General features: G+C 40.6%; 2 protein-coding genes across 2 annotated transcripts; one reads left to right on the top strand and one right to left on the bottom strand.

The window, feature by feature from the left end:
- The first annotated feature begins 293 nt into the window (after nucleotides 1–293).
- LOC110921675 (probable folate-biopterin transporter 6) lies at nucleotides 294–13,161 on the top strand. The gene is made up of 4 exons (XM_022166019.2): nucleotides 294–979; nucleotides 1,395–1,499; nucleotides 12,277–12,447; nucleotides 12,547–13,161. The coding sequence occupies exons 1-4, from the start codon at nucleotides 320–322 to the stop codon at nucleotides 13,144–13,146; spliced, it is 1,536 nt and encodes a 511-aa protein (XP_022021711.1). The 5' UTR covers nucleotides 294–319; the 3' UTR covers nucleotides 13,147–13,161.
- Nucleotides 13,125–15,587, bottom strand: LOC110921676 (enhancer of rudimentary homolog). The gene is made up of 4 exons (XM_022166021.2): nucleotides 15,440–15,587; nucleotides 14,406–14,499; nucleotides 14,126–14,246; nucleotides 13,125–13,398 (listed from the first exon to the last, which is right to left on the bottom strand). Exons 1-4 carry the CDS (start codon nucleotides 15,440–15,442, stop codon nucleotides 13,308–13,310), a joined length of 309 nt encoding a protein of 102 aa, XP_022021713.1. The 5' UTR covers nucleotides 15,443–15,587; the 3' UTR covers nucleotides 13,125–13,307.
- Between the last annotated feature and the right edge of the window lie 8,904 nt (nucleotides 15,588–24,491).

The following is a 24,491-nucleotide window of genomic DNA, read 5'->3' as shown; positions in this document are numbered from 1 at the left end:
AGTCACGGGGTTGCCGATGCACCATAATGTTATCGACAAATTCTAGGCCAAACTAGAGGGACCTAAGTGTAATTTACTAATTTACTCTTAATTTATTATCCTTGTGCTTGATTCCCTCTTAAAAAACATTATTTTCACCAACTATATATTTTTAATTTGTCATTGAGTATTTCAAAAACAAAATATAGTTTTAAAAAATGACCACTAATTTGTAATTTAGTAACAAAAGTTGACAATAATTAACATATCCTTCAGATTGTGAATTTCTTGAAGACTTCCAAAGTCAACATATCTACTTGCAGGTAGATCAGATCTCAACATGTCCAGCTTAGAGACCCAAAACCTCATCCCACCTCCAGCCACCACTCACCACCACCCACCACCGCCACCGGAACCCGCCAAAAAACAATCCAACTCAATAACATCACTCATACTCCAACCATTCCAATGGCTAAATATGCTATCAACCGAGCTCAACCCATCGTTCATCCTCGGTATCTTCCTCATTTACGGCCTCAGCCAGGGCTTTTCGGGCTCTTTCTTTAAAGTTGTAACCGATTTTTACTGGAAAGATGTTCAAAAGATACAACCATCAAAGGTCCAAGTGTTCATAGGCTTGTACCACATTCCATGGGTCATGAAGCCCATTTGGGGCCTCATGACTGATGTGTTTCCGGTTATGGGATATCGCAGGCGGCCTTACTTCATTTTGGCAGGCGTGGTGGGGATGGTGGCGGCGACTACGGTGGCTGAGGGTGGTGTAAGGTTGGGAGTGCCTGCTGCGTTGTGGTGTTTGATAGCGGTTGCAGCTGGAATGGCGATGGCGGATGTTACTATTGATGCTTGCATTGCAAGGAATAGTATTGAGATGAAGGAGTTAGCTCCGGACATGCAAAGTCTTTGTGGGGTGTGTTCGTCGGCTGGTGCGCTTGTTGGTTATGCGACTAGCGGTTTCTTTGTTCATCATCTTGGTCCTCAAGTTAGTTTGTTTCTGATTTGTGACAATATTAATTAATTTTAAGAGTTAATTGCCCGGATGGTCCCTGTGGTTTCATGTTTTTTCACGTTTAGTCCCCACTTTTTGGAAACAGCAGGTATGCTCCCTATGGTTTGTCATTTTGTTACTCGGATAGTCCCCTGAGTAAATATCAGGGGACTATACGAGTAACAAAATGACAAACCATAGGGAGCATACCTGCTATTTCCAAACTAACTGACATCTACTCAGGGACTATCCGAGTAACGAAATAACAAACCATAGGGAGCATACCTGCTATTTTCAAAAGGTGGGGACTAAACGTGAAAAAACGTTAAACCACAGGGACCATCCGGGCAATTAACTCTAATTTTAATGATTAAATAGTGATGCATTGTTTTTATTGTATTGTGTAAAGATTGCATTGGGAATTTTGGCAGTTCCAGCAGCATCACAGATATTTTTAGGATTTGTGATCTATGAAAAAAAAACATCTGATGACTTGTCTACCAAGAAAAGACAGGTTAGTTTTTGCATTTATGGATATTCTAAATATAATTTCAAAATCACTGACATGTCATACGTGCTATATAACGTAGTGAAAATATTTATACAAGTCGTATAATGTTTTAGACAGGTACATATATATGATGTGGTACACTAACATAAAAGTGACTAATGTTACCACTGACAAAGTCATATGACTAGGACTGTAAACGAACCGAACGAACACGAACAAGGCTTTGTTCGGGTTTGTTCGTTAAGGAAATAAATGTGTTCACGAACGGTTCATGAACACTTACCGAACGAGATTTTATGTTCGTGTTCGTTCATTAAGGAAATGAGCGTCTTCGCGAACGGTTCACGAACACAAATAAATTTGGCGAACGCGACGAAGGATAAATATAGATGGCCCAGAGAGTAGCACTTGAACTTGAATCCCTTATTGTGCAACGGAGGTCGATTGTATTCGTGGATGTAAATAATGAGAAATGAAAGGGAAATGATGCATAAATAAGGTGAAAGTGGGTTTCCTAGTTTAATTGTTAGGGAAACAAAATAAATAAAAGTTTAATAATATAAAAAAGTAAAAATAAAACATAAGAAAGTACAAAGATCTTCAATTAAAACACATGTCACACCCCCAAAATCCACCTGCGGATAACACCCGCTTCGGGGGCGTGACTGACCAGGATCCAGCCACCAATTACACCGAATACTAAGGTTGATAACAAAAGTAATACTTACTATTCATGAGCTTAGCAAATATTAAGTTCAGAGTTTAAAGTTTTAAGTTCAAAACAGTAATAAGTAGCGGAAGCATAAGTAAGGTAGTTTAAAACAAAGTTCATGATTCAAAATAAGGTAACACCCAACACAAGGGTGAACAGACACTACACGTTCCCAAGCTGCAAGCTCCTTCGTCACTGATTACCTGCAAAGCATGCAGTAAGGGGTCAACAATAATGCTGAGTGAGTTCACTAGTTGTCCAGTTTTAGTTTACCAAAAACTTGAGTTGTTTAGATAAAGCATTTATAATCACGTGGTGGGGAGCTACCCCAACTGTAAGCTCACTAAACTGTGGATACCGAAACTGTTGACGGAATATAAATATTCGTGCCCCGAGTCAATGTCTATCATCATTGACTATGTTGCAAGGTCTACTAGTTCACGCCCGATCTCCCCCGGTCACGGTGTGAGGTTGTCAAACCTAATAGCGCTATCAACTAATAACCCGTTCGCCCCCGGCGATTAATCGGTACTTGTAAGCAGGGACTTAAGGTGATAGAGTTTCGTTTAGCATGGCTAGTTGTGATTTATAAATAGTATCCAAACGTATCTCCCCCGGAGATAATAATTACCCATTCTGTTTCCCCCGGAGTAATGGGTCCAAAAATGTCTTTCCCAAAGTTGGTAGTTTGTTATGGTATCCCCTTTTACCAGGGGATAGGGTTGTTTCAGTCTCGTGTCCCAAACCACCGGGACGCATGCTTTTAGTGTGTGAACTCACCTTGGGTTGCTCGGTAGGTTTAGGTTACTTGTCAATCACGTTGGTCACCACGTCCTAACATGGTTACCGGTATAGGTCAGGTTCGGTGTACAAGCATTCACGTAAAAACACATACAAGTACGTAACATTCAAGCAAATAGTCATGGGGTTATTGGGCCGGCCCTAACAGTAACACAGTCAAACAGAACACAGCAACACATAGTCCATTTAACAGATAGCCCAAGTTAACACAGAATGGCCCAATAACCAAAATGGATAGCCCACTCGCAACCAGCTGGTCTCGAGTCGCAACCGGGTGGTCTCGGCTTGTCACGCTGTGGTTGCGAGTCGCAACCGTGGTCTCGAGTTGTCACGTTTTGGTTGCGAGTCGCAACGGCGTGGTCTCGAGTCGCAATCGTGTGGTTTCGAGTAGTCATGCAGTGGTTGCGAGTCGCAACTACGTGGTCTCGAGTTGTCATGCCTTGGTTGCGAGTCGCAACGGCGCAGTTGCGAGTCGGAATGCTGTCATTTTCATGTACACGTGATGATGCAGATATGACAGTCCAAATTGTACCAAGAATTCAGGCCCATATTAGGAAACAACCAATAATATTTCACTAACACTTTTCCTCATTTGACTAGTAGTAAAAATAGATCAAACTTTGCCTTATTTTGAATCTTCAAGTCATATTCAACTAGTTCATCCTATGTTCATCATTTTTAGGGTTTTCTTGTCAAACATAATCACACATTCTTGAACCAAACTTACATATTTTTGACAAGATCATGATGCTAAACAAGAAAACATACATTATATAGCCGAAATCTTATGTTAAACATCATCATTTTGCAAGAAACAAAGAAGTATAGTTTGGTTAGCCATACACATTCTTAGACTACCATTTTCTAGTCATTTTAAACATGTCACAAGTATTCACACATAAATGGTTTTCACATATAGTTTACTTCACAATCACCCTAGGATCATGCATAATGTTTCTAACCAAGCATTTTCTAGTTCATACACACAACATAAGTCCTATGCACATAATGATGACTAACCGGTTGAGAAGGAGAAGAATGAGCCGAAATAAAGGAAGAAGCCGAGGAGATGAAGTGTCCGAGTTAGTGGTGATGAACTTGTCCGAGTTTCTTGTCCGGGATCCAAGCTTGAACCGAGAAAAGAAGGAGAGAATGGTTTGTTGTTTGGGGTTTCTAGTTTGAGAGAAAGAGTAGAAGTGTTTGTGTGTGTAAAATGAGGGAAGGTGGGAAAGGTTGGGGATTTATACAAGGGGTCACGAGTTGGGCTTGGGGGTTTCGGCCCAACCGGTTTCGGCTCACTAGGCCCACTCGAGACCGAGTGGCCCACTCGCAACCGAGTGGTTGCGAGTCGTGGTCTCGGGTCGTGGTTTCGGCTCTCATATAAATATATATATAATACATACATATCACACATATCATGTAAAAGTCACGTTTCCAATTAATAATAATCATATATGCACAAAATATTACAAAGTGTTCGTTCGGAAAAACCTCGAGTGTCACATTATCCCCAAGTTTTAAGAACTTTCGTCCCGAAAGTTGAAGCAGCCACTGCCAAGCTAGCGTGTTTTAACGGGGTGTCACATCATCCCCCCGTTAGTTTGAATTTCGTCCCGAAATTCGGTTGTAGCTTCAGTGCTGGGGTTTTCGTTTGGGAATAACTGGGGATACTTGGACTTCATCTGGTCCTCCCGCTCCCAGGTAAACTCTGGGCCGCGTCGTGAGTTCCAACGAACTCGCACAAGGGGTATCTGGCTACGTTTGAGGGTTTTGATCTCTCGATCCGTGATCTCAATCGGTTCCTCAGTAAAGTGTAGCTGTTCATCAATGGTCAGTTCCTTAAAAGGAATCACAAGTGTTTCATCCGACAAACACTTCTTCAGGTTAGATATGTGAAAAACGTTGTGCACTGCACTCAGCTCTGCAGGCAGGTTCAATCTATAAGCAACCTTACCGATTTTCTCGGTAATTTCGAATGGTCCAACATACCGTGGATTCAGTTTGCCTCGTTTACCGAAACGAACCACACCCTTCCAGGGTGAGACTTTAAGTAGAACCCGGTCCCCGACCTGGAATTCTAGTGGTTTCCTACGCTTGTCAGCGTAGCTTTTCTGACGGTCACGAGCTGCTGCCATGCGTTGCCTGATCTGGGAAATCTTTTCCGTTGTATCTACTACTAGCTCGGGGCCTGTGAGTTGACTATCACCGACTTCCGCCCAGCAAAGAGGTGATCGGCATTTACGACCGTACAATGCCTCAAAAGGTGCCGCCTGAATGCTAGTGTGGTAGCTGTTGTTGTAGGAGAATTCCACCAGCGGTAGATGTTTCTCCCAGTTCTTGCCAAAATCGATCACACATGCTCTAAGCATGTCTTCCAGGGTTTGGATGGTGCGTTCAGACTGCCCATCCGTTTGCGGGTGATAAGCGGTGCTCATGTCCAAACGTGAGCCAAAGGATTTGTGCATAGCTTGCCACAACTCGGAAGTAAAACGAGCGTCTCGGTCGGAAATAATAGAAGTTGGCACCCCGTGCCTGGAGACTACTTCCTTTAAATAGATTTCTGCTAAGGTAGAAAACTTGTCTGTTTCCTTAATGGCCAGAAAGTGTGCAGACTTAGTCAATCGATCTACTATCACCCAAATAGTGTCATTCCCGCATTGGGATCTAGGTAGCCCTGTAACAAAATCCATGGAAATCTGCTCCCATTTCCACTTCGGGATTTCCGGTTGCTGGAGTAAGCCTGCTGGTTTCTGATACTCGATCTTGACTCTTGCGCAGGTCAAACATTTGCCAACATAAGCTGCTATGTGGGCTTTCATGCCAGGCCACCAGTAAGTGGTTCTTAAGTCGTGGTACATCTTATCTGAACCAGGATGTACTGAATAACGGGACTTATGGGCTTCGTCCATCACAAGTTCTCGTAGATCTCCGTAAAGTGGGACCCAAATGCGCCCTGCCACATAGTAGGCGCCGTCTTCTTTCTGTTCTAGTTGCTGCCTCGATCCTCGCAGGGACTCAGCCCTGATGTTTTCCGGTTTCAGAGCTTCAATCTGAGCATTTCGAATCTGGGTAGGGAGACTAGACTGGATGGTAAGTTGCAATGCTCGCACGCGCTTTGGTATAGTGTCTTTTCGGCTGAGGGCGTCTGCCACAACATTGGCCTTGACCGGATGATACTTGATGGCGCATTCATAATCATTCAGAAGTTCGACCCATCGGCGTTGTCGCATGTTTAATTCCTTCTGCTTGAAGATATGCTCGAGACTCCTGTGATCGGTGTAAATGGTGCACTTGGTACCGTACAGGTAATGTCTCCATATCTTAAGCGCAAATATCACTGCTCCCAGTTCCAAATCATGCGTTGTGTAGTTCCTTTCGTGTGTCTTAAGTTGTCGAGAGGCGTAAGCAATAACTTTCTCGCGTTGCATCAACACACAACCGAGTCCATGAATAGACGCATCACAGTAAACCACAAAGTCATCCGTTCCTTCAGGTAACGAGAGAATAGGAGCACTGCAGAGGTTATCCTTTAGTTTCTGAAACGCGGTTTCCTGAGCTTCACCCCATTTGTAAACCATACCCTTCTGAGTAAGAGCCGTGAGAGGCTGAGCGATCTTGGAGAATCCCATGATAAATCTTCGATAGTACCCCGCTAGTCCCAAGAATTGGCGGACTTCGGTCGGAGTCTTGGGGGTAGGCCAATTCTTTATAGAGTCGATCTTTGCAGGGTCGACATGGATTCCGTCCTTGTTAACCACGTGCCCAAGGAAATGGACTTCTCGAAGCCAGAAGTCGCATTTCGAGAACTTGGCATACAGTTGCTCATTGCGAAGGAGTTCGAGGATAAGGCGTAGGTGCTGTTCATGCTCTTCCTGACTTTTCGAGTAGATCAAGATGTCGTCTATAAACACGATCACGAATTTGTCGAGGTAGGGTTTGCATACCCGGTTCATGAGATCCATGAACACTGCAGGGGCGTTGGTCATTCCGAAGGGCATAACGAGGAATTCATAATGACCATAACGAGTTCTGAATGCAGTCTTGGAAATATCTTCATCACGGACCCTTAACTGATGGTAGCCTGATCGCAGGTCAATCTTAGAGTAGTAGCTTGATCCTTGCAACGGATCGAATAGGTCGTCGATTCGCGGGAGAGGGTAACGATTCTTGATGGTAACCTTGTTCAACTCACGATAGTCAATACACATTCGGAACGTGCCATCCTTCTTCTTAACAAAGAGTACCGGTGCTCCCCAGGGTGATGAACTAGGACGGATAAACCCTTTATCCAATAGTTCCTGTAGTTGAGTAGAGAGTTCCTTCAATTCTGCGGGGGCTAGTCGATAAGGTGCACGAGCTATAGGCGCTGCTCCGGGAGCTAGCTCGATTTGGAATTCGACCTGACGGTGGGGAGGGAGTCCAGGTAATTCCTCAGGAAATACCTCGGGATAGTCGCGCACTACTGGAAAGTCTTCAATCCCCTTTTCCTTCTCCTGCGTGTTGGTGACAAGTGCTAAAATAGCGGTGTGCCCTTTTCGTAAACACTTCTGGGCCTTCAAGAACGAGATAATGCCGGAGATTTCTCCGCCTTTGCCACCTTGTACCATGAGGGGTTTGCCAGAACGACGAGGGATACGAACTGCTTTCTCTTGACAGAGGATCTTAGCGCGATGCTTGGATAACCAATCCATACCAATAACGACGTCGAAGCTTCCAAGAGTAACAGGGAAAAGATCGATAGTAAATGTCTGACCAGACAACTCTAGTTTGCAACCCTTGACAACGTGTGAGGCCTCGATGTTTCTACCATTAGCTAACTCGACGACATGAGGAGAACTTAGTAACGAAAGCGGACGCTTAAGCTTCTTACTAATACGTAGGGATACATAACTAGCATCGGCACCGGAATCAAATAACACAGAAACATAACGATCATCGAGTAGGAACTTACCCGCCACGACATTGGGGTCATTCCTTGCTTCACCAGCTCCGATCACGAAAGCTCTTCCTCTAGCACCATTCCCAGCATTGTTGTTTTGATTGTTGTTCCCAGCTCCCTGATTATTGTTGCGGTTCTGGTTCAGTTCAGGGCAATTCTTCTTGTAGTGCCCCTCAGCTCCACACTGGAAACAACCCTTGACATTCCCGTGATGTTGTTGCTGCTGGTTCTGCCCCACGGGACGTGGACTCCTACAGTCCTTGGCCTCATGCCCCATTTTGTTACATCGCTGACACTGACCTTTCGCACACTGCCCGTTGTGATGTCGATGGCACTTGTTGCACTTGGGGTGGTTACCACGATAGCCACCCTGTTGTTGAGTGCCCTTGTTGTTTTCGGTTTTCCTTTGCTGAGCTGGGGCTTGAGTGGGGTTAGCATCCTTGCTTTGATTTCCTTCCCACTTACGCTTGTTGTCGCTAGAACTTCCGACAGTAGCACTGATCCTTTTGGGCAACCGGCCCTCTTCCACGGCCTGATCAGTGAGTTTGTGAGCAAGTCGAACAATCGGCTGAATGGTAGTGTGGTTGGCTGAAGTTACATGGCTTCGAATCTCTGGAGCCAAACCCTTGATGTACAGTTCGATCCTTCGGTACATTGGTCGGGACATGTTTGGGCAAAGAGCAGCATAGTCATTAGACAGCTTGGTGTAAGTTTCAATTTCCGACCCGACCATCTTGAGCTCATAGTACTCATTCTCAAGCTTGTGGATGTCATCCCGGTGACAGTATTCCTCCTTAATCATGTCCTTGAAATCCTCCCACGCAGTAGCATTTGCAGTTTCCAACCCAAACATCTGAATCTGCGCCTTCCACCAAGAAAGCGCGCTTCCCTCGAGCGTAGCAGTAGCAAATTTCACCCAATTTGCAGGGGGACACTCGCAAACAGCAAAGACAGCTTCAATTTTCTCGATCCAATGCAGAAGACCTATGGCACCCTCAGTGCCGTTGAAAGGGAGAGGCTTGCAATCCATGAAAGTTTTGAAAGTACACACTGGTGGTTGCGCAGGTGCATGCTGACCTATAGGGTGAGAAGCGAAACGTATAGGTTTAGAGGCGAAAAGTCGATGTGGCGGTAGGATCTAAACATCCTAAAACAACGAGCTTACCTATAGGGTGAGCTGCGAAAGCTGCAGCCACGGTGTTGAGCAGGTTAGTGAACTGAGCCTGTGTCATGTTGATGTTTCCTCTTCCGCGTCCACTCATTGTCTTCATAACCAGAAAACACAGTATGAGTGTGATGTCGTAGTGTAGCGGGAATGAGATAGAAGAGAGAGAGAGGTGTATCTATCTAGTTTAGGCACACTAGTACGTATATCATAACAGGAAACATAAAGTAAGCAACAAGTAAACACTGGTCCGAGCTATGAGGTCAAATGTGTCGAGCCTTGCACTTGGAGTGTAGTGTCGTCACGAGTCACGGGTTATAGTCTGGTTTTCTCCAAAAAGATTTTCCCCTTTTTAAAACCAAGTTCACTATAACCAATGGCTCTGATACCAATCTGTCACACCCCCAAAATCCACCTGCGGATAACACCCGCTTCGGGGGCGTGACTGACCAGGATCCAGCCACCAATTACACCGAATACTAAGGTTGATAACAAAAGTAATACTTACTATTCATGAGCTTAGCAAATATTAAGTTCAGAGTTTAAAGTTTTAAGTTCAAAACAGTAATAAGTAGCGGAAGCATAAGTAAGGTAGTTTAAAACAAAGTTCATGATTCAAAATAAGGTAACACCCAACACAAGGGTGAACAGACACTACACGTTCCCAAGCTGCAAGCTCCTTCGTCACTGATTACCTGCAAAGCATGCAGTAAGGGGTCAACAATAATGCTGAGTGAGTTCACTAGTTGTCCAGTTTTAGTTTACCAAAAACTTGAGTTGTTTAGATAAAGCATTTATAATCACGTGGTGGGGAGCTACCCCAACTGTAAGCTCACTAAACTGTGGATACCGAAACTGTTGACGGAATATAAATATTCGTGCCCCGAGTCAATGTCTATCATCATTGACTATGTTGCAAGGTCTACTAGTTCACGCCCGATCTCCCCCGGTCACGGTGTGAGGTTGTCAAACCTAATAGCGCTATCAACTAATAACCCGTTCGCCCCCGGCGATTAATCGGTACTTGTAAGCAGGGACTTAAGGTGATAGAGTTTCGTTTAGCATGGCTAGTTGTGATTTATAAATAGTATCCAAACGTATCTCCCCCGGAGATAATAATTACCCATTCTGTTTCCCCCGGAGTAATGGGTCCAAAAATGTCTTTCCCAAAGTTGGTAGTTTGTTATGGTATCCCCTTTTACCAGGGGATAGGGTTGTTTCAGTCTCGTGTCCCAAACCACCGGGACGCATGCTTTTAGTGTGTGAACTCACCTTGGGTTGCTCGGTAGGTTTAGGTTACTTGTCAATCACGTTGGTCACCACGTCCTAACATGGTTACCGGTATAGGTCAGGTTCGGTGTACAAGCATTCACGTAAAAACACATACAAGTACGTAACATTCAAGCAAATAGTCATGGGGTTATTGGGCCGGCCCTAACAGTAACACAGTCAAACAGAACACAGCAACACATAGTCCATTTAACAGATAGCCCAAGTTAACACAGAATGGCCCAATAACCAAAATGGATAGCCCACTCGCAACCAGCTGGTCTCGAGTCGCAACCGGGTGGTCTCGGCTTGTCACGCTGTGGTTGCGAGTCGCAACCGTGGTCTCGAGTTGTCACGTTTTGGTTGCGAGTCGCAACGGCGTGGTCTCGAGTCGCAATCGTGTGGTTTCGAGTAGTCATGCAGTGGTTGCGAGTCGCAACTACGTGGTCTCGAGTTGTCATGCCTTGGTTGCGAGTCGCAACGGCGCAGTTGCGAGTCGGAATGCTGTCATTTTCATGTACACGTGATGATGCAGATATGACAGTCCAAATTGTACCAAGAATTCAGGCCCATATTAGGAAACAACCAATAATATTTCACTAACACTTTTCCTCATTTGACTAGTAGTAAAAATAGATCAAACTTTGCCTTATTTTGAATCTTCAAGTCATATTCAACTAGTTCATCCTATGTTCATCATTTTTAGGGTTTTCTTGTCAAACATAATCACACATTCTTGAACCAAACTTACATATTTTTGACAAGATCATGATGCTAAACAAGAAAACATACATTATATAGCCGAAATCTTATGTTAAACATCATCATTTTGCAAGAAACAAAGAAGTATAGTTTGGTTAGCCATACACATTCTTAGACTACCATTTTCTAGTCATTTTAAACATGTCACAAGTATTCACACATAAATGGTTTTCACATATAGTTTACTTCACAATCACCCTAGGATCATGCATAATGTTTCTAACCAAGCATTTTCTAGTTCATACACACAACATAAGTCCTATGCACATAATGATGACTAACCGGTTGAGAAGGAGAAGAATGAGCCGAAATAAAGGAAGAAGCCGAGGAGATGAAGTGTCCGAGTTAGTGGTGATGAACTTGTCCGAGTTTCTTGTCCGGGATCCAAGCTTGAACCGAGAAGAGAAGGAGAGAATGGTTTGTTGTTTGGGGTTTCTAGTTTGAGAGAAAGAGTAGAAGTGTTTGTGTGTGTAAAATGAGGGAAGGTGGGAAAGGTTGGGGATTTATACAAGGGGTCACGAGTTGGGCTTGGGGGTTTCGGCCCAACCGGTTTCGGCTCACTAGGCCCACTCGAGACCGAGTGGCCCACTCGCAACCGAGTGGTTGCGAGTCGTGGTCTCGGGTCGTGGTTTCGGCTCTCATATAAATATATATATAATACATACATATCACACATATCATGTAAAAGTCACGTTTCCAATTAATAATAATCATATATGCACAAAATATTACAAAGTGTTCGTTCGGAAAAACCTCGAGTGTCACAACACAAACATACGAACATAAAATGAACGCAAATCAACGAATGTTCACGAACACGTTCACGAACACCTTACCGAACGTTCACGAACACAATCGAACGAACGAGACCTCTGTTCATGTTCGTTCATTTAACTAATCGAACGAAATTTCTTGTTCATGTTCGTTCGTTTATTAAACGAACGAACATAAATGAACTTCCCGCCGAACGGTTCACGAACTGTTCGCTGAACGTTCAGTTCGTTTACAGCCCTACATATGACTTCCTATGACCGTTTTTTATGGCGTGACAAACCAATCACAGCCGCGATAGAGGCCTATTTGATTGAATGTAATAATTTGTAATGGTCATATTTTGCGTCGTTTATCACAGGCGATAGCTAACCTAGGAGGAGCACTAAAAGGCATGTACGAGACCATCCAGTTCCCGGAAGTCTGGAAGCCATCGCTTTACATGTATCTTTCTATAGCTCTAAGTTTTAGTACTCACGAAGGCCAGTTTTATTGGTACACCGACCCTAAGGCGGGTCCCGCATTTTCTCAGGTACTTTTATTTTCATATAATCTACGTAGATCAGGCACATATAAGGGCGGGGCGTGCATATACCCTAATGAAAATGACCAATTGAGATTTTCGATGCAGGAACTCGTTGGTATGGTACACGCAATCGGAGCATTAGCGTCGATTGTTGGGGTTCTAATATACCACAAGCTTCTTAAAGACTACCCCTTTAGAAAACTGCTCTTTTATGCTCAACTCGTGTACGGCCTCTCTGGGTTTCTCGACCTCATGTTCATCTTACGGTGGAATCTCGTTCTCGGGCTTCCCGATTACATGTTTGTCGTCATGGAGGAATGCGTTTCTCGCGTTGTATCCAGGGTTCGGTGGATGCCAATGATTGTGCTCAGCACGAGTTTGTGCCCAATAGGCATCGAAGGCACATTTTTTGCACTGTTAATGAGCATCGATAGCTTCGGTTCACTTTCTTCCAAGTGGGGCGGTGCGGTAATATTACACGTATTTCACGTCATGAGAACCGATTTTCGAAACTTATGGCTCGTGATTCTTATTAGAAATCTCTTAAGACTTGCTACATTAGGTTTCATTTTCCTTGTCCCGAATACAACTCGTTTTGACATACAAAATCCGAGCGATATCTTACAGTCGGGAAGCAAAAGTACAGATCTTGAAACAAATAGCGATAGTTTGCAACTAGTGCCTTTAAAAGAACAAGAGGTTTGATTGTATATTAATTAAGAAGTAATGAAAGATTGTGTTGTATCACTTAAATAACGTTCGAGACACATTAGAAACCACAATATTCGGGAATCGATAATAATTAAAATTCTAGATCACATATTAAGATGAACAAACGACAAAACTGGAAGCGAGATTACTGGAGATTAATGAGCTAATTTCTTCAGGTGATGAAACATCTTGTTTCGAATCCATTCGCGGTCATTTGGAAGGTATGCTTGAATAGAATGATCATAACTGCAAGAGGGAATGTTTATCGCGTGTTATAATTTTTCTGATAATATCAAAAAGGGTAAATTACTTTTTGAGTCCTTGTGTTTTAGTGGTTTTAACTAGTTGAGTCCAAAAGCAAAAAGTTTAACGACCTGAGTCCCTGTAAGCATTTTCTTTAACCATTTGAGTCCTTTTGAGTCAAAATTTTAACCTTTTGAGTCCAATTTTTTGGACTCAAATCGTTATAAAATGAACAAAATTGGACTCAAAACGTTATAAAATAAATGGCTAGGGACTCAGGGCGTTAAACTTTTTGATTTTGGACTCAATTGGTTAAAACCACTAAAACACAGGGACTCAAACAGTAATTTACTCTATCAAAAAATTAGGATTTGTCAGGTTTGTATTGAATTTTGAAAATGATAAAAAAAAAAGAAAATAATAATATAATAAAGGTAAACGGTCAGTTTCAAGTTCCAAACCGTTAAATCCGGTGTTTCAAACCATGGCCTGAACCATATAAAACTCAAACGGGGAGATTTGCTTCGGTTCGGTTGGTTTCAACAATAAACGAACACCCACGCTATTTTCAACAACTTATTTCATTACAACTATTATCTGATTCTGATTATTGATATCGTTTTTGAAAAAAACACATCCAAACACACCCTTACCCATTGATGTTTAAAATGGGGGTGGAGAACGAGAAACATATATATATTTTCGATGTGGGAACAGAAAGAACACTTACACCAATGCGCTGAGATCAGCAAGGCCGTCGATGAAATTATAGAGATCTTGGATGTCATAAGTTATGTTTCTCATAGCTGGATTCAAATCCTTTAGTTTCCTTTCATATAATGCACATATACCTTCACATAGAAACCAAACGCAAGATTACGCCTATGCAGATTACACATAATATCGATTGCGTAAGACAATTGTTCTCTTTTTTAATTTTACCAAAAAAAAATGGTTAATAGAAAAATCGGATTGTTTTCGTAATGGTTGAACAGATAAAGTAAACATACCGTCCATTGCTTGGCTTACTGACTCATAATCCATAAATGTCCTTGTTGCTCGGTTTTGAGAAGTCTGCATAAGGATAATAGTGTGCCTTTTCGACTGCACTCAAACGGGAATAAATTACTACTAGAAATATATTGGTTACACATACAGAAACAAAGCAAAATCTATCATATACAACACTGAAAAATCAGACCATAACAGGTCTAACAAGTTCTAAAAATAGCAAAAGAACAAGCTTTTTTTTTTTAAGTTACAGCCGAGCAATTTCTTACGTATTTAGAGGGTGCGGTTAACACTGTTTACGCGATTAGAAGTGCTTGCAATAAACGCCTAAACGGTTTATAATGTTTGGATAAACAAATTCTGCTTATGACCATGGCTGTAAAAGTCCTGCCTAGGCTCCGAGTATTCCCCGAGCACTCGCTACAAGGTAGGCTGCCGAGGAGCAAGTACTGTTCGCCTAGGCTAACTACTCCCCGAGTAATCTCCGCCCAGGCCGAGTACTCTCAAATCCGACTAGGGAGTGCCTAACGACTTTTGCAACCATGCGTATGACATATTCATATAAGGGTCACATCACTAGCCTTAAAAAACTAGTTTTTTTTTTTTTTTTTTTTTTTTTTTTTTTTTTTTTAAATCATAGTTGTAACTAAAATAATTATCATAGGCTGAAAGAAAAACACCCTTTTTTTAAACTTAATTTGGGAAACTTATTTGAATTAATTTCTTAAAAATCATAGTTACTTTACCAAACACTTAATTCAAAATACTTTGATTATTATCCATTGCAAAACCCCCAATTCCATCTTGTAAACAACACAGATCATAAAAAACTTAAAGCTGTTCACTTTCTGTAACCTTAAAAAAAAACCCTTGAAAATATCAAATAAACCCTAAAAAAACTAAGTATCAATTAAAGATTTTTAGAACTGTAACAATCAATCCCATTTTTATGAACGAAGTAAATAATCAAATTACATATAAAATTGTAATAAATGAAGTTTCAAGTAGATGTGAAGATGAAGTAAAATCTCACCATTAGAGAAGAGGTTGACCGACGTTGACCAGTGACTGAAATCTTGTTCCGTGATGAGTTTGTGTTCTTCGGCGTGTTTGATTGAATATAAGAAATCGTCTGCTATTTTGGTTTTTGATTTGGAAATTACCTTCTAACCCTTGAGGTTTGACAGATTTACAATATAAGCACCTAGGATTTGGTGTTTGACACCCAAGTTATTATACATAAGTGGGAAGAATTTATAGTAAATTACTTTTTGAGTACTTGTGGTTTTAACCATTTGAGTCTAAAATTAAAATGTTTAACTCTCTGAGTTTCTAGACGTTTTTTTATAAGCATTTGAGTCCAAATTTTAACCCTTTGGGTCCAATCTTTTTTCTTTTAACAAAATTGGACCCAAAACGTTATAAAATGAACAAAATTGGATTCAAAACGTTATAAAATGAACGGTTAGGGACTAAGGACGTTAAACTTTTTGATTTTGGACTCAAATGGTTAAAACTAATAAAACACATGGACTCAAGAAGTAATTTACTCTATACATAATGTTTCGTTCACCAATAAAGGCTAGTTGGGAGGATGAAACTAGATAGTCCATGAGTGTAACCAGACTATTTGACAAGCACCTTAGAAATAACCTTTTACACCATGCCTCTATAGGATATCGACCTATAGTTATTAGTCGTTTAGGGGTCCTAGTCTTTGGAATTAAAGAGATAAAAGATTCTCCACTCGCTTTATAAACTAACGCTCTGTTCCCGAGTTAACTTAACGAGGGAAAAGATAAGAAAGTAAAAGTGAGAAAGGAAGGACGAGAAAGAAAAAAAAAAAGATGTCTTTCCCCCCCCCCCCCCATTTCCTTCCAAATCGAAAGGAAAGAAAAACTAAAGAATTTAGCCTAGTTTTCCTTTCTTTTCCTTCCTTAAATGAAACTCGGGAACACGACATGTTTTATTTTCCTTTCTTAAATGAAACTCTGGAACACAAAATATTTTTACTTTCTTTTTGTTTCTTTTCCTTACCTTCACAGTGTAAGCCAAGGGTGTAGAATTCCATCATTGCCGAGATAGAATAGGCTCGGAGTCCGCCCAAATTCAGAAGTGAAAAGGTTAGACCGCCTGGTCTAGTCTGGGTGCTTTGTCACCACGACAATCCCAAACCGCAAATTTTAATTCTTCTTTAGAAAATGGTCTTACAAGGAAGTCACTTTGAGAAACTGTAAGCTTTTGAAGCCGTCTCCCAAATTTTTGCCTCTTAACATAGATTCCTTGAATTCATTATGGAAAAAAACTACGAAAAAAATCTTTGACCACCACCGAGATTCATCACCCATGTATCCTCCACCACAATCCCATTTATTTGATTCTTCAAAGTGTTGCTATTTGCCAATTTATCGACGAACTTATCGCGACTCTTCATACAATGCCACGCTACCAAGAAACCGCCACTAGATTCTTTAATAGCTATTTTTCTTTCCCTATCGCAACTATTTACTAGTCTTGATCCCAATTTGTTTTCTTTATATGGGTTAGAAATTGGCTTACATACTCTTGGATCTCTCTTAAGATGGTTAGAAAATGGAGATCCAAGACTTGGCTCATTTACGTTGGCCTCACCTAGACAACATAACTAAGCGGGACAGTAGACATGTTTCGCGTTGTAACAAATCCACCTCAAACTCATAAATGATCATATTGTGCTAGCTTTTTTTTTGAACGGTAAAATTCTATGATTATAGAATAGGCCCAACATATGCTGTAAAACCCAAAAGATTACAACTAAAAATTACACAAATTATTTTATCCCCTATCCCCCAATTCTTGTACTACTATTTTACAATGTCTCTTATATTGAAATCCTCCCATCTTTCCCATACTAAGTCTTTCAATCTCGATCTACTTTTCACCCACAAGAACGTGTCTGCCTTAATGTCGTTCATTACGTTATCTTCTGATCTTGTGGTTCCTCTAAACTCCTTTTCATTCCTTGCTTTCCAAAGATGCCACATGGTCGCTTGTATAATCAATTTTACAATTTTCTTCCATTCCGATGATCCCTTTAAACCGTCTGCACACGTTAATATCTTCTCCCACATACTAGTGTCCATCGATGATGGTAACTTCAGCCACGCGATTACTTTTCTCCACATAGGAACCGATCTCGTACATTCGCTAATGAGGTGACCTGTCGATTCTTCAACTGATCCACATCTAGAGCATAGGTTGTTATCTAACTCAACTCCTCTTCTCCTCAGTTCTGTTTTAACTGGGATCCTTCCTAATGCCATCCTCCAAGTGAAGTAATTTACTTTTGCAGGTAGCCACGTAATCCAATGTTTCCTTCGCTCTTCCTGTTCATTCACCGTTTGTTTGTTTATATGCTCCTTTACAGCCGCCACTGAGAACTCGTCCCACTTCTCATTCATCCAGCCCCATCGGTCTTTTCCTGTGAGGAATTTTATTTTGTTTAACTTATTCAGCATACCCGACCATTGTAGCCATTCAGCATCAGTGTTTGGAGGTCTCATCCAGTCTATGTTCCACTGCACTTCGTTTGGTAGTTTTATAGCAAAATCTGCAACGTGAGCTTGTTTATTCTTTGCAATCTTGAATAAATCAGGAAACCAGTCTTTGAACGGCTTCATTCCTGTCCAATTATCCATCCAAAACATCACCTTTGTTCCATCTCCTAATTTTGCCACTAGTCTTTCTTCCACCTTTATTCCTCTATTATCCAGTTCTTTAAATGATGATACTATGTCTTTCCACAGACCCGGGATTCCCTTCTTGACTGGAATGTATTTGTGACTCCTCTTATTTGCATGAATTGCCTTAACAGCCTTCGCCCATAATGCTTCCGGATTCATCTTAAATTTCCATCCCCATTTTACCAATAACGCTAAATTGGCACTTCCCAAATCGCCTATTCCAAATCCTCCATATTTTTTTGCTTTTAACATTCTATTCCATGCTATCCACCGAATTTTGTTTTTCCCATCTTTTCTTCCCCATACGAAATCTCTACGGATTGCTTCTAACAATTGTATCACTTTTTTTGGTGCTAAATACATCGATAAGTAGTAAATCGGTAAAGCTCCCATCACTGCTTTTGCTAAAATCAATCTACCGACGAACGATAAACTTTTCGCCTTCCAGACCGAAAGTTTATTATTGAAACTGTCCACTATTGGTTTCCAAAATTTTACTCTCTTCATATTTGCACCTATCGTTAGGCCGAGAAAGCAAAACGGCATATCACCTCTCCTGCACTTTAAACTATTAGCCATGCTATCGATTTCCTCTTCATCAACCCCCACTCCATATAACTTGGATTTATTTAAGTTCACTTTTAATCCTGAGCACAAATAGAAGCATCTCAGAATTCTGTTCAGGTTTTTTATGTTTGTCTCAGACCACTCTCCCATATATATTACGTCATCCGCGTAGCAAAGTTGGGATATGCATGGACCTCCATTTGGAAGTTTTACCCCCTTAAATACTCCTCCTTTTCCTGCCCTAGTCATAATGACGTCCAACGCTTCCATATCTAGGATAAATAAGAAAGGTGACAGTGGATCACCTTGTCTTAATCCTCTTTGTAATTTCAACTTTGACGTAGGAGATCCATTCACCAGAACCGAAGCCCAGCTCGATTTTAGACATGCTCCAATCCATTTCCTCCACAACTTTGGGAATTTCATTGCTTTTAAATTCGCCAAGAGAAACTTCCAGTTTATTGAGTCATATGCCTTCTCAAAGTCTACTTTAAACACAAAGATTTTCTGGTTGTTCTTTTTTGCCAAAGATATAACTTCACTTGTAATTATAGGTCCATCAAAAATAGACATGCCTTCCACGAAGGCTGTTTGTACCGGAGCTACTACTAAACTTATAACCTTTTAAATTCTTATCGCAAGCACTTTAGCTATGACTTTATATAGTGCCCCAATCAAGGAGATAGGCCGATATTCACTCACCTTTTTAGGATCCCTCAATTTTGGAATTAACGCTATGAACGAGGGGTTACACCCTCTCTTGATGTGGCCTCTCTTGTGAAACTCCTTTAATGCTCCTGCAAAGTAGTTCTCCAATTGAGACCATAATTTTTTTAATGAACTTGAACGAGAATCCATCAGGCCCGGGAGCTTTGTCACTGCCACAAGCCCATACTGCTTCCTTTATTTCTTCTTTCGAGAACTCAACAACAAGAAATTTGGCTTGATCGTTAGATATTTGTAGAAATCCTCTACCGTCAAAGGAAGGTCTTCTATTAAGAGGTTCCTTAAAACGTGTCATGAAACTTTCAGGTATGTGCTCCTTGATTGCCTTGGGTTCAGTTTCCATGATGCCATTTATCTTTAGAGCATTTATTTGGTTTCTTGCTTTCCTACAATTTATTACTCCATGAAAAAACTTTGAGTTCTCATCACCAAGCTTAGCCCACCCCATCTTTGCTTTTTGTTTTAAATCTTCCAGCCTCCTTTTCTCATACTTCTTGATTTTCCATTTACTTTGAACTCTCTTTTCCTTCTCTATACTTGTAAGGCTTCGAATTTCTGCCATCTTCTCAATATCTTCCACCGCTTTCTTCTCCTCGTTTATCTCCTTTTCCTCTTTTAGTTTGTTTTCTCTCCTTCACTATTTTATATCTATTTTAGGTTTCTTGAGTATAATCGCCATTTCCTTTAAAGAGTTTACCCCATTTCCATGTTCTCCCAGTACTTTACAAACCACTTCTTCAATGCCTTGTAGTTCTAACCAACTATTATAGAACCTGAAAGGGATTGGTCCAAAATCCGGTGAAGAGCACATCAACATAAGAGGGCTGTGATCTGACAAATTTCTTGCTAGAGCTTCAAATCTCGCTGTTGGCCATTTGTTCATGAATTCATCACAAACTAAGATTCTACCGATTTTGCTTAGGCTGGATCCGTCGTCCGACATGTATGTAAACTTATATCCCCCCATCTGGTATTCTAACATTCCCGATTCTGCGATAAAAGTGTTGAATAACATCGCGTTGTGGCTATCAAATCTTGAGGAAATCCTATCCCCTTCTTCTCTAACTTCGTTAAAATCTCCAGCCATGATCCAATAACCTTCTTTTTATTCTTCGTTAAAAGTGCTGGGAAGCAGTGCAGGCTTAAAATAGTGGCTCATTATAAAATAAAGAAATATGTTTTGTAAAAATAAGGATTTCTCAGTGAAACCATGTTATTGTAAATTACCGGGGTTTTATCCCGAGTTGTGAAATAAAATAATCGGGAAAAGTTTTTAGCTTTAAAACGATCCTGACGATACAAATTTCCGCTGCTAAAATCACATAAATAAATATCACGGGATTTCTGCCCCGCGGCTCCTGAAACGGGTTAAACCGGGTCGGGGGCCGTGACAGAAATGAGGTGGTATCAGAGCCACTGAGTTAAGCTAATTAAGTATTTAGAGATACTTAATTTTTCCTGATTACTATTATGTGATTATGTGTTTTATTAAACTGATTATTTGATTAGTTACAGTATGGGTAAGCAAAAGCTGCAAGATATCTATCTTAAATTAGATAGGTCAGTCTATGAAGAGGGAAGTTCATCTTCAAAACTCCCTACAATTCCTGAAGAAGGAATATTTGTGCGAAAAGCACAATATGAGAATCCGCTTTCTCCTAGAAAAAGGAGTATAATTATTAAGAAAAGTAAAGAGCAAATCCGAGAAAAGAGGATTAAAAAGGAAACCCAGGAATTAATCAATAAATCACCTTGGGAAGACAAGCTAGATGAGAAATGGGCAAATTTGTATATGCTAGCCACTGTAGCAGAACATGCAAATCTATAAATACCCTAAAACTAGTGATAGCACTTCCCAGTAAATAAATAAATAAATCCGAGTATGTTCTTTCCTGTTATTTTGTACAAATAGTGTGCAATAAAAACTTTGATGTTTATTTGTTAAACTTTGTTCCAAAGTTTTAACTTAGCATTTTTGTGCATTTTGCATATATGCTACACAACATGAGTGAGATATCTGAAGCTTTTCAGAACCTCAATCTGTACCCGGTGAATATAGAAGTTTCCCAAGATTTTACTGGATACTTTGCTGATATGGAACAACCTGTAGAATTCAATGCTCCACCTTTGACAAAGCCTAAACGAAAGAAAAGAAAGAATTATGTGTGGGGGAGTCGTATCCGTAGGAAAAAGCCAGTTCCGAAACTTCCTAAAATAAACAACCCTTTAGAAAAAGAAAAAGGAATTGTAATCAAAGAAAGTTCTAAACCGCAAGAGATGGAAACTAAAGTTAGGAAGGATTCTAGGCAAATGGAAATACAGTTTGAGGAATATTCGAAGAAAATAGAAATGGAAGTAGGACAAGGTTCTAGACCAACTCAGATAGAGATCGGAGAGAGCTCCAACCGAAATCAGGGAATAACTTTTCAGGAGGAAATAGATTTCCTATTGGCAAGCTGTGAAACTATTCAGCCTGTCAATACTAATGTTTTTACCTATCCTAGTGAAAATCCACTCCCTATAAATTTTGAACCAGCAATCCCAGAACCAATATTCACTCCCAACCTGTAGAAATGGACGAATGGTGGACGAATGATTGGCAATTTCAAAATATTGTCAACGACCCTTATTCCTTTCTTCCACAATTCGATCCAGAACCCCTACCTAATCCACCAATGAGTAACGAAAATATGGCTGAACTTCGCCATTATGGTGAAGAATTGATGGATGCAGGAAATAGAATCAGGGAAATAGGGGGACAAATTGCCTAGAAGTATGATGAAAGGGAATTTCGTTTTTAGGACGACAAGTGGCGAGAGATAGGAGGGTGGTAAAACTATAGTTGTGTAATAGTAAAAGTAATAGTAAAATCAGTCTGTAACATAACTACGAATAAAACTTTGTAAGATATTGGTGTGTATTGATGCATACTATAACCAATATAAAATGAAATCGAGAAATCGATAGTTTTGACTATATGTGTATTGTAAATTGTGTGATTGTTTGTGTATAATTGCTATTTATCAGATACTAATAAAAAAAATTATATATATTATCAGATGGCAAATATTGGTAATGAACCGGTAAATGAGGTTAATCAGTCGGAGCAACATCCAGGGGATCAATATATAACTAGACAAGATATTGAAAATATTGTTGCTCAAGGGATAGCCAATGCTATTCCAGCATTTGTTGCTACTGTAAAAAGTCCAATCGAACCGCAACATATCGTTCCTAGTAAACGTACTTCTGAAGATAACTTCAGTAATAGTATAAACGAGGGCAATAATCATGTTAATCATGATAATGAATCTCAGCACACGCCACGCCCTAAGAAACTGAAAGCTGCAACACCTGGTTGCACTTTCAAAGAATTTCTTGCTTGTAAACCCACTGAATTTGCAGGCAATGAAGGGGCAACTGCATCACTGCGTTGGTTAGAGAAAACCGAAGCAATAATTGCAATAAGTAAGTGTGCCAAAGATGATCAGGTCATGTGCGCATCAAATCTGTTTAAAGAAGGAGCACTCGAATGGTGGAACACTGTGTTACAAGCTAAAGGAAGAAATAGGGCTATGCTATGACTTGGGAAGAATTTGAGAATCTCGTAGAAAGAAAATTCTGTCCTGAGTATGAAAAGGAACAAATGGCAAATAAGTTCCTAACTCATCGGATTTTAGATGTGGATTGTCGTGGTTATACTTCGACATTCTTTGAATATGCTAGAGTGGTACCAACACTGGCTTCGCCAGAACCGGTACTCATTTCTCGCTATATTTGGGGATTAATTAGCGAAATTCGCAATATCGTTAAGGCTGCGAGACCTCGCACTATTGATGATGCAGTAGAATTAGCTAACACCCTAACCGATGAACTAATACGCACAAGAGATGAAGACAGGAAGAAGGAATTAGCTCAGAAAATTACCCAAGGATTTAGGGTGGGTAATAGTAGTAACTTCAAGAAAAGAGGAGCAGGGCAATCTTCAACTCATCCATTCTGCAAAATTTGCAAAAAGAAACATTTTGGAAAATGTAACAAACTTTGCAATTTTTGCAAAACGATAGGACATCGTGAAGAAAACTGCAGGAAGATGTAACACCTCGAATTTTTGTGTCCAATAATGTGTTAACACGTGTCATTTGTTTACACGTGGCATTTATATTAAATAAAGGACAAATTTTGACAAACCTTGAAAGTATATAAATTCGAGGGTTATAAATGTCAACAAGGGTAAATATACTATATAGTAACCCTAAATAATGCTTGAACCTTCAAACGAATAAATCATAGATCGTACAGAAGCGAAACGCGAAAGAAAGTGAGAGATTACAAGCTACAGGGGTTAACCGTGTCAACATGTTTAATTATACCTCTGAGTGACCCTTTGACGTTCCCAAGGCTTTGTAACGGTATTATACCCTCACTAAAATATAATATATAAATTTCGCGAAGTTTCGTTATGAAACGAGAAAGTTACGATCGAATTCGTAGGAGAAGGGTTAAAAGCGTCAATAATGAAAGTTAAGACTTTCTGAATAATTAATAAACTAAATAGGGACTTAACAACGCGGGTAAATAACACGAGGTCCTTAGTTGTAATTAACCGAGGGCCAAACCGCAAAGTTACCTCTTCAAACCCGAAAGGTCAGGTAAATCATTACGAAAGATTTCGTTATTAATTACCAGATTTTGTCATCATTACAAAAGATTCGAAAATTCTGAAATTTTAACCTCTCGCGGCCCGAGTGAGGTTTTGGCCTAAGTTGAGGCGGGCCGCAAGCCACCTAAGATACACGCCTGAAATTTGAATCTCAGGCGACCCGCATTAAACATGCATGGAACTCCCATGCGGGCCGCGTGGGACGCCCAGATGCAGAATGTTTGGACAGACTTGCCTTTTGAGCTTGTGAACGATCAAAACATCAATTAATGAAGCATGGGCGCCCCCTACTCGACCCATAGCACTTAGGGACACCTGCCCATCATCCATACTCAGTTGTAGAATGAGTTGTGATGATCTAAAGGCCTTTTGAACACTATAAATAGCCACATTGTGAGCATATGTTC

Source organism: Helianthus annuus, chromosome 17 (assembly GCF_002127325.2).
Source record: "Helianthus annuus cultivar XRQ/B chromosome 17, HanXRQr2.0-SUNRISE, whole genome shotgun sequence".
Taxonomy (NCBI): Eukaryota; Viridiplantae; Streptophyta; class Magnoliopsida; order Asterales; family Asteraceae; genus Helianthus; species Helianthus annuus.
This window is presented reverse-complemented; position numbering and strand designations above follow the sequence as displayed.